The 11,376-nt window shown below is 35.5% G+C and overlaps 1 protein-coding gene across 3 annotated transcripts in view; it reads left to right on the top strand.

Annotated features, from left to right (window-relative positions):
- PRKCE (protein kinase C epsilon) overlaps nucleotides 1-11,376 on the top strand; it is a 283,489-nt gene that overhangs the window by 255,406 nt on the left and 16,707 nt on the right. For all 3 annotated transcript variants that reach the window (XM_031504267.3, XM_031504268.3, XM_085575935.1), the window contains exons 13-14: nucleotides 2,376-2,564; nucleotides 6,695-6,841. In XM_031504267.3, coding sequence (XP_031360127.1) covers nucleotides 2,376-2,564; nucleotides 6,695-6,841 — 336 coding nt within the window. The remainder of the gene's footprint in view (nucleotides 1-2,375; nucleotides 2,565-6,694; nucleotides 6,842-11,376) is intronic.

The following is an 11,376-nucleotide window of genomic DNA, read 5'->3' as shown; positions in this document are numbered from 1 at the left end:
CAGACTGTTACCTGTGTAATTTTAGACAGTCTTTACACATAGATGAAAACATTTAAGATGCAGACTAGACCCTGCTGCAGTTGTGCTTAGGTAGTCTTGCAGAAAATGGTTACTCTACTGCTCACAAGCACTATTCCTTGATGATAGGAGTGTTTTTTCTAGTATTTTTTTTCCTAAATTTAAAGTTATTCTTCTCAATTTATTCATTTCTGAATCAGCATCATTATGATGAATTTTAGCAGTCTTTAAGGTGCTAGATGCGACTTTATTGCAATATTAGTAATCTTAGGTAGTTATAAAAATATTTTTATTTTTTAGTGAGGTTTAAAAGAACATATTAATACAGAAGAAGCCATGTGTTTGGTGTCATTTTGTCTATAGCCTTTTTGGGAATATTTTTTTTTTTCCATTTTTTAAAATATCTGTGAGTGAAAGTTACTATACCTGTGCTACTTCATAGAATTGCACAGAAACATGGAAACTAGGTGTAGATGCTGCATATTAGTTGGCAACATTTCAAGGTGTTCATTGGATAAAATAAATAGCTGAGAGTAGTGTGGCTTTTACATATTCTAGATTTTAATATTATGAGGTGCATTTCAAAGTGGCTAAAATGAACCAGTATTGAACAGTTATTTTGCCAGGCAGATTTTGTCTGCTCAGTTGAGTTAGTAACCTGTGCATCTTTCCACTTGAAGATTCAGTGTGCAAGCTGAATGGAAAAGTTGTTGTTGGTTTGTCTTTCATCAAACATAAATTTGCAGTGAGGAAAACTGTTATTTATTATTCCTTAGAGTCAATAAATCATAAATCCATACTGTTAGTATGGAGTTGTTCATGGCTGTCCAACTTCAGTAGCACAACTGATAAGGTGTGAATCATCTTGAAACTATCATTATATAAATGTGTGTCTTACGGAGTTTGAAAAGTATTCCAGCATTAAAAGAAAAGAAATACCATTGTGGTAGTTTTGGCTATGTATGAATTTTTTTCTGATTCAGTATACTAATTGAGTCCTTTGACAAACTATTTGAAAATTATTACTGAAAATAAAGCAATCATAACAACCCAGGAACTTTCCTGAGGCTTCCAATTTGTCATCATTGTTGCAGAAGTTTAGCTCCTGCTTCTATTTCTCTTGCATTGTGGTGATATGTTTTAATTTCCTTTTCTTCAGTAGTATCCAAAGAGTTCCCAGAACACTTGAAAAGTATATATCTAATTTTCTGTATTTGGTGCCTATAAAATATAATTTTCTTTCAATGAAGAATGTGGATGGGATCCAGATGTGTGTATCCAAGTGTTAAACTCAGTTCTGTTTTTGTGCTAAGGCTGAAGTTGGATTTATATTTATATTTATATTTATATTTATATTTATATTTATATTTATATTTATATTTATATTTATATTTATATTTATATTTATATTTATATTTATATTTATATTTATATTTATATACATTTTTTATATATCACTACAGCACTAAGCCCAAGCAGTTCACCACAGGATTTCTCAATGCACTGTGCAGTGTTGTGTAAGGAGCTGGCAGATTTGTTGCCATTCCAAGTCATTTTAAGGCAGCCAGCTTCACCTTAATCAGGCACCCACTCTCCTTTCCCTGGTTCCCTGTCATGCTGAACCAGTGCAGCCAAACTGCAAGCTTCTTTCCAGTGAAGAGGAGACAAGAATTAAACTTGTTCCTGGTAGCTCTGTAACACCAAGTGCTCCTATAAAACTTCATCCAGCTAAACTCTTACTTGCTGCTAAAGGTATTTTCTACAAGGTTGAATTTGTGCCACATGAGAAGTTGTAGCCAGTTTTTCCTGAAAGCAAGTGCAATTAAAGTGAATTCTACACCATGTATTGTACAGTGGTTTAATGCAGTAAAAGGAACTTGAACAAAAATGCTTTTGGCTTCCTTCAGCCCTACCTAAAGGACAAGAATAAATCTCTCAGATGATCTCTCTGCAGCATTAGAAGCTGGTTCAGTTTGTTTTGTTCAAGATAGAGACAAGGAAATGTTTCACATTTTCCACCAGTCTGTTTTGTATATGTGATCTTTTTTCCCCTATAGTGTGACCTGCTTTAAACAGCTTGGAAGGATATGCAGCTCTTTTGCTCACAAGCATAGTCGTTTACTCAAGGGACTGATAAACTCTCAGTACTTCTGAGAACAACATCTCGTTGACACTTAGCTGTGTTAGTGCAAATTGCATGGGGAAGAAACCCTGCCTGCTGTTACTGAAATCAGTGTGTGATTCAGTCCTGCTTAGGCACTGGAGCTAGAGGGGCTATATCATGTTAAAACAGCAAAAGTGCAGCTGAGACAGTTGTCTCTCTTGTCTCTTCAATCCAATCTCTTTTTCTGTACTAGATCCTCCAGGAGCTAGAATATGGCCCATCCGTGGACTGGTGGGCTCTGGGTGTTCTCATGTATGAAATGATGGCTGGACAACCCCCCTTTGAAGCTGACAATGAAGATGATCTCTTTGAATCCATCCTTCATGATGATGTATTGTATCCAGTCTGGCTCAGTAAAGAAGCTGTCAGCATTTTAAAAGCAGTGAGTCTTCCATTACTTGCCTTCCTCCTCCTCCTCTTCCTCATGGGTTTTTGGGGGTTGGTTTGTTGGGTTTTTTCCTTGATTAAAATTGAATTTGCTGAAAGTTGTTGAGAGCAGTCACCACTGGGAGTTCAAGCACAGTTCAGAGTGCCACTGTTAGGATAATGGGGCCTTGGATAAATTACACCACTTGTGGGAAAGGAACAGAATGTTTGTATTCCACGCAGTTGTACACTGTATAAATCTGTGTACTGCAGATTCATGTTTCAGGGAAAAGACAACCAGCTAGAACTGTGCTATCACTTTGACACTTTATATGCCATATATAGAGTGGGAGAAGCACTACATAATTAAAGAAACAATGTTTTTATTTAACCCACTTACAAAATTTCCTGTCCCTTTGCCGTTTTTCCCCTGTCATCAAGATGGGTTGAAAGCCCTTTATTTACAGCCACATGTTCTATTTTGTAGTTCACATGATAGCAGTCGTACTTTAGTGTGATTGTTTCTGTTCTCATTGGGATATTTCAGTATGAGTGGTGATTTGACAGCAACTTGTGTCACCAAATGTCACAATTTTTTAAAGCAGCCAATACATACCACTGGGCAAATTCAGTTTTTAGACTATCTTTATAAAGTCAGGTTTATAAAGTCATTAATTCCTATGAATGACACTGACATAAATTCTTTCTTCTGTGCTAGTGTCATCCTAAAATGAAGCAGAAGCAGTATGCCAATCCCCATAGTAGTCAGAAACACCAAGAAATATTTTTGGCTTTAAAAAATAACTAGGTTTTTATTTATTCCATTTTTCCAGCATCTTTGAAACTGGAAAATTTCTGCCTTTCTACATATTTTTCTTTCAATATCTGGAGTAAGGGAGACTTTCAATTAAGAAGGCAACTGATAGTGTAAAATCCTGCAGAGGTCTTCATATGGAGTTGTTTTGAAATTATATATAAAACATAAACAAATTATGATTTTAACACCAGCAGACAGCACATTATGCAGAAATTCTCATATTGACCTTTTGATGAAAATATCTTCAGGATCATTCTAGCTGAGCAAGAGAGATGCTCTAGCAATGATTCAAAGCAGAAGTCAAAGTTAACTTCTCAGAAGTGTTTGCTGAACTATCTCTTTTGCTACATTCAGAGGATTTTTTACTGCTGGTAGTAATTAATTAATAACTATTCTCCCTGCTCCCCCAGATAGCTTTCTGACTACTTTTTGTTAGCTCACATGATACTTTCATGCATCCATTTCTGTTTCCAGATCCTTTGATCATTTTACTTCAGCATTTAAAATATATGGACTTGAGCTGCAGAGTTCAGGCTTATATCCAGGGCTCACGGGTTATTTTGGCACATTGTGAAGGAAAGGTTGTTGACAGTTTTCATACCTACATCTGATTTTCATTGGAATCCAGAGGATTTTCTTTTATAGCTGACTTTTTTTACAGAATTTTCTGAGACTATTTTCCTGGATATACATTTTGATAGTAGGAATGGTGATTTGTATCATGCTGTACTCATAGCCTTTTAGGCATAAATTGATACAATTTAATGGAGCTGTGGCAATTTACACCATAAATAAAACACATTTCCTTAAGATTAGGAACCTGCTGCCTATGCATGTATGGTGTGAAACCTGCTTGAAAGTTGTGTTCTTCATCTGATACTTGTCTATATGAAGAACAGGAAAAACAGAGGAAAGAAAGAGGCGTCTATGTATTTTGCTGCTGAATAGTAGCAAGGGATTAACTTTGGAACACTTCGTTTCCTCACATTGTGCTTCAAGACATGAGTTTTATTCTTTTAAAACTGTGTATTTTTACAGTCCTTCAAGCACCATGTAGGGAAAGTTTAGTAAGAAGACATTCTCTTGTATTAAGTGGCGATGTTTTCCTTTTTTCTGATGAAACAGTTTTCCTGTTACTTCCATCAAAACACTGAGGATGATATTAAAGCTCAGTATTACAAGGCAGCATGTTGCATATCTCCTGAAAACCCACACATCTTATTAGTCCTGTCTCTGTGAATTGGCAGGAATTACTATTTAAATTCTTTCCTGTGTAGTAAGGAAAACAATTCTTCATTGAAATTGGCTCTCTGCTTCTTCCCAAGCAGTGGAGAGATGTCTCTACAGTGTGTGTTCCCTGTGTACAGACTTTACAGTCTCTGGCAACAGAAGCAGAACTGTGTTTTTAAGCTGTGTGATTTATTTCAAGAAGCAAAATTTGGGGAGCTTAATGATCTTTGATTGAGGCGCTAAGCAGCATTTTGTCCTGTTATCACTTAAGTCAGTAGGAATGCTGATCCTAAAAGGCTTCTTCTTTCAGAAAAAGAGGTTCCCACCTTAGCCATGAAAAGGTTTATGGCTATGGCTGTCACTCCATTTCTTCACCAGAGTGATCTGTCCTGACAGTTGCATCGGTGTTGATGGTGGTGATAAACAGGGAATAAATGTCAGCTTTTACTTCACAAATAAAAAGAGATTAAATTAATGCAATTAAATGTCTCCTTTAGGAGTTTGATATTTTTTCTTCATATATGCATATGATATTTTTGTTTATGTATTCATTCTTAAAATATATTCTTTTTTTAGTTTCATGAGGTTTGTGAAGTACAGCAGTAAACTGTACTGGACTGCCTAGTCATATTGTCAGGTCCTGGGCTTCTTAAAAAGTTACATGTCCAGATGCTTTCCCTGTCTCCAGTTTAAAACAAAGATAAAGCATGGTAGATACTAGGATCATATTTTACTACTTTTGATATCTGGTTTATATGGTACAAAAATGCTGTAGTTTCCATGTTCTGTTTCTGTAATGCATGTGGCTGCTGGTTCCTGGCCTGCTTGCTCCAGTCCTAGAGATGAAATAAAGCAGAGGAACGTAGGAATGCATTTTGTGGTTTTTCAAGAGACCTCACCAAAGCACAGTAATCCTTTCAAAACCTTTGTTTTTCCTGCTCATAGGGAATATTGCCTGTAGTTTAGATATGACTTGCCCACTTGCAAAAGAACTTGCAGAGCAGTTGAGCTCAAGACCAAAGAGAAGGATCATCTTCAGAACAGCACGTGTATGACAGAATTGCTTTGCTGATCTATGTTATACCTTTAAAATTACAGCAAGGATATTCTGTGGATGGTTGATCTAGATATCTAAAACCATTCTAAGGGCTTAAGTAGCTACTTAACTAATACCTGGAGTACTAAAGCAAGGGCATGCATTACAGTATTTTTTTTTCTACTTTTTTTTTCTACAGGAGTATTGTTTAATGTGATACATAGGTTGAAAAGGCACTGAACAATTATTACATTTGTTTACTTTGTACACTTTTTCTAAATTTAAAAATGTTATATAATGGCTGAATATGAAGTTATAGCAAAGCTATTGAGCTAATTCTATAATGTGCTTGTGTTTATAAGAATAGCATTTGTTGCTACTTGAATTATAAGGATTCTGTGTCCACACAAACTAGAGCAATTGCTAATAAAAGAAGGAAAAAATAACAGAGAAAAATCAGGTAAAGTAATATGAGCTGCCATCAGTTGATATCAATGTCTTACACCATTTGTATAGCTTTTTCCTGACAGGAATAGTAATAGTTTAAACATAAGAAGTTTATAAATTACTACACCAGAGGAAACCAGTTAGTTCCAGTCATTGGCACTAATCATGTACTAAAAATGAAAGAAAATGTGTGAGTTATGTCATGGGGGACATGACATAACTTCCCATTCTCAAGGGAAGCTTTCTGCAGGTACTGATCACTCTGTCTCTGGAGGGTTTAAGATCATCTTTCTTTCCTTTAGTATTTTTGGCTAAAGCTCAAAGTATACATGCTGAAAGAGAATCTAGTCCTTTACCACTCTCAGTAAGATGAAATTAAGAGGTCTTAACAGTAAACTGAAAGAGTTTTCTGCAGTAAATTTACAGTTTGGAGTCTTTGAATCTTATGGTGTGGCTGAAACCTCTGAAATATGGAGGGCCAGAAGCAATAACCTTCTGAAAGGGGACTGTCTCTTAAAAACTTGGCTTTAAGAATTACAGTGTGTAATTGACTGGCAAATGATTTCCAGGTATCATCATTCATGTTTTAACTTTCCTCTCCCTCTCCACCCTGTAGTTCATGACAAAAAATCCCAACAAGCGACTTGGCTGTGTGGCGTCACAAAACGGGGAAGATGCGATTAAGCAGCATCCATTTTTCAAGGAAATTGACTGGGTTCTTCTAGAACAAAGGAAAATCAAACCACCCTTCAAACCTCGGATTGTAAGTAATAGTTTGTATAACATTCAGAGAAAATTTGGTTTGGCAAGTCTACTTGTTGGCTTTTCTGAGAAATGAGATTTCCTGATGCAGTATTTTGAGGGCTGAATTAGTAACATAAAAAGAGCACTAAGAAGATTTCTTTGTCATTCTTTCTGTTAAGGTAAGTGTCAGGAATAAATGTAATATTCACAGAAAAATGTTCATGTTCAGCTACATAAACCATGACAAAAGGCACTGTTTTAATTATAGTCTGTGTTCTCAAAGATGCCATAGCCAGAAAAGATTATTCCAGTTGATACATACTGTCTATACTTCCTGTGTGAACTCTTCACAGTTCTGTATTGCTGATAGCCACTGGATTTTGTAGTAAAACACAGACAAGAATTTGTAAGGAATAATATTTTAAGTGAAGAAACTTGAAAAACAGTTTCTTGGGGGAAAGAAACACACATTATGATTATATAAATTTATGTACTAATATTTTCCTGAATAATAACCAAGTATTTCTATTTTAAAGTAGCAAAAAATCTCTTAAGAACCCATTTTCAGAAAATATGAAAGCCATGCAAAAATATTTTATTCAAGTTTTTCTCTGGATGAAAATACAATTAACCAAATGTCACAGAATGCATGTGGTTACATTTGTGCTTATACACTGCAAGAGGCTAATTTTGTGATAAATCCTCCAAGACTGATTTGCATTTTTTGATTTCACACATTCCTAATTACAATGTTTTATTTGTCTGTGAAATGGTCAAGTTACTTGTTTGATTCTTTCTTTATATAATTTACAAAGATATTAAAAAACTCAAACAGCAATACAAATGAGCAAAATAAAAACCTTAGGTCTCAACTCTGAATCCTGAATTAAATTGGAAGGTGAAGAAATACCCATTGCTTTTGAAGAATTGCTGTATGCCACATGTAATGCCTTTACTTTGAGTTCAGTGAGATGCATTTCCCCAAGTTCCTTATGTAGATGGTGAAAGCAGGGCTGACCATCCAGAGCAGGAGCCTGAGGCAGCTCCTCTGAGTCCACTCGTGGGGAAATCTCTCTCTCTCTCTCTGTAGCTCTGCAGAAGAAGCCCAAAGGGATTGACAACTGTGGGTGAAAGCCCTTATGAATGCCTTTCTAGGAGTAAGGTACAATGTTGTCACATGAGGAAGGTTTTCTTAATGGATTGGTGAATGGAAAGCTCATAATGCCCCTGGGGTTCAGCCAGTCCCCAGTCCCGCTGCCCAGCCCTGCTCTGGAGGTGTGGCAAGGTTGCAAGTGATGTACAAGCCTCTGTGGTGCTGCACCAAGTGTAAACCCCAACTTCACTCCCTTAGTACCTTTCTGAAGCCTATTTAGTACTGTGGCTGTTTTCCAGTCACGTTACAGCTCTCAGGTAGCTGCACTTGGACAAGGTCCGTGTTCGGCTGTGTTGCATTTGTTTAGATCTTTTCTTGTTTTCACAAAAAATTTGGCCTTTCATCTCACCGTAATTTTTGTTGCTTTACTCAATATTCATCAGAATTTTGGTTTTAAGACATGATGAACTGTTGCAGAATTATTTTCACTTTATGCCTGCATTTAATTTCCAGTTTCCTTTCATCTAGTCTGTTTATTGGCTGTTTTCCTTTCATGATCAAGATGCACGGTCCCTTTGACAATAGGTATTTTTATGAGGCTTTTATTATTTTTGTAAGTACTCCCACTGTGGCAGTCCTTAAAAGTCAGGAGGCATTTCATATATCAGGTGTTTTTATTCATTGCTGATATAAATGTCTTCTGCATTCTCAGTGGGATTTCTTTCTCTTTCTGGTAATTATTTCACTGTTATTATATTGTAAAGCCAATCCTATTTCATTAATTTCTGTTGTTTTGTTCCTTTTCCTCTTTTCTGCTTTCTTCAATGGTATTTTAATTGAATCATTCAGTTTCAGTAGTAATTGCAGATTATTTCAGAGTAGTCTGAAATTTGTATACTTTTAGGACAGCTCTTTGCTCCTTAATAATTGTTATGGTGAATTTATACATCCTTATTGACACTACTGGTCATTTTTCTTCAGGCTACTTCTATAATGTTCTATTTTCATACTAATTATTTCTATATTGTATCTACCATCTTTCTTTATACTACAAGTTTTGATTCCTGCAGTCTAGTAGTTCTGTATGCTTGGATTTTTTTCTGAACTCTTTTTTTTTTTTTTAATACAGTGGTGAATTGAGATAATATATGCTCTTTGTTACAGGCATCTCTTATTATTTTCATGTTCTCAGTATGTTCTCTCTAATGTATCTTGCCCAGTGACTAGGTCCTATCAACTTTTACTGATAACTTTGAACATACCTTATATATTTATGATCCATGTTTATGATCCATCAGCTATTTTGTGCCAAGTATATAAATTTTACAGTTGTTTGGATTTTATTGTTGTATAGCAATCTTTGAGCAAGGTCATACTTGAAATTTTAATTTGTCCTCTTAAAACTGAGTGATATATTACTTGGAAAGTAAAATGTGATATAGATCTAGGCTGGAGAAAAAGATCACAAATATGAAATATAATTATTAATTATTCAACTTCAGAAATGGCAAAGAAATACAGGGCAATATATTTCAAGTGTTATAAGGGTAGTTTTGTATACTTGCCAAGCTGGAACAGATTGCACTCACTTTGAAAAATTGTGAGAAGAGTGAAGAAGGTGAACACTAATGAAATATGATCTACTTTAAAATCTTCATAGAGAGTTCTTCTCTAAATTCAGTTGTGGGTGTAGCATTGAGATTCATTGATTCAGATTAACAAACATAACTGTTCTACAGCAGTGGAATAACTATGGAAAAAACAACTAATGCCTGTGTTTGGTATGTTTTATGATTTTTAAAATATTTTAGTATTAATAAAAGGCTGTTGATTATTTAAAAGTGACTTTAACGTTAAGAGAGGAGTAAAAAAATATTTTAATCTTGTGTTAGGAGGGCCTAGTTCTGTGAAAAGATCTATGAAAAGGGAGGCCAGATTATTAGTCAGAAAATAGACATTCTTGCATGTGATATGTGAGTGTACATATGTGTTGGGGAAAAAGTATACAATGCATATATAGTCATCTGTGCATTTAAATTGAGTTTTGCATGCACATACAAGAATGCTTATATTTACACAGGTACTCTTCTATTTTCTGACCAACCAGTAAGATGACTAAGGGGGGAATATTTATTATTATGTCATAAACACTTTGAAAATAAAACAATACATAAGATGCGTTCAAATGAACTCCAAGCAATGTAAAGTGATGACACTAAATCAGTAAAGTCATTAGGGAAAATGGTCAAACACTGAGGTCCCATCAGACAATGGAATAATCTGCCAAGGGAGGTCATGGAGGTGTTATTGTGGAAAAAGCCTTGCTTCTGTTCTGCTCCACTTTCCTCAAAACACACGAGTTCCTTGATTAGCACAGCTGGCTTTTCTGTTACCAACCATCCTTTCTCTGCCATAATAAATTTTCTGAGGAGCTATATTACATGGTACTGTCAGGCTGTGCTTCTCCATGGTTCAGGTATGTCACTTCAGCACTGCCAGCCTTAAGTCTGAATTCTTCAACTGAGCTTGGAAAAAAAAAAAAAAACCTGTGTGGCTATTTATTAGCCAAACTTTTAAAAGTGTTTGTTGTTCATTTGTTTGGTTTTTCTCAATCTCATTCACACAGTGGATGTATGTAATTATGTTCCTTATTATACCAGAAAATACCATTAATCTCTTTCTAGCTTGTACATTATTTGGTTATTCTAATGATGCTTTGGAAGCTGAAATTTCTTCCTGTGTCCAGCATTAGAGTGAAAATTACCAAAAGGATTTTCAAAATCTGACTGTGTTTTTTCGAAAGCTTGTAAGAGTGCCCTGAACAGGGCATACAAACAGCTGAAGACTCAGCTATTCAGGGCTCACACAAATAGCTGAGGTTTAGATTGCTAAACAGTGACAGAAGTGCCACCCTAGGCTGTCCTAGGTAGAGACAGTGGAAGGAGATTTGGTGGCTTTGAAACCTTCTGTGAAGGGTCTTTGCTTGTGCAGTTAATGACTTGGAATAGAGAATATAGAGGGGTTGAAATGCACTGGGGCTCAGTCCTGTGATGCATGTTATCTGACAACTCTTCCCCTCATAAATCTAGGATCATGAGGCTTTTCAGTGGTAAAATTAATTTTACATATGTTTGTGTATATGAATAAATAAATAAATATACTCTAGTTTACTATACTGAGAGTTTGTTCCATGTTGAGCTATTCTAAATGTTAAGCTATTCTAAATGTTAAGCTAGTGTAGAAGAAAATTCATAGCTCTAGAGCATGTACATTAGAAATCAAGCAAACTTTTGAGCAGCTAGACAGCAGATACTGGTTACATATAAGCTCCAGTGACCTTGCAGTGTCTTTTGAAGATCATTTTTACTGTTCTTAAAACCTAATTCTTAGGGTTTCACAGCCAGTCATGAACATTTCTGGATAATAGTATTCATCCCTGAATGCAGTTGTGAATATGTAAT

Source organism: Lonchura striata, chromosome 3 (genome assembly GCF_050655825.1).
Source record: "Lonchura striata isolate lonStrDom1 chromosome 3, ASM5065582v1, whole genome shotgun sequence".
NCBI lineage: Eukaryota > Metazoa > Chordata > Aves > Passeriformes > Estrildidae > Lonchura > Lonchura striata.
The sequence above is the reverse complement of the archived record's forward strand: the minus strand, read 5'-3'. Positions and strand labels throughout refer to the sequence as shown.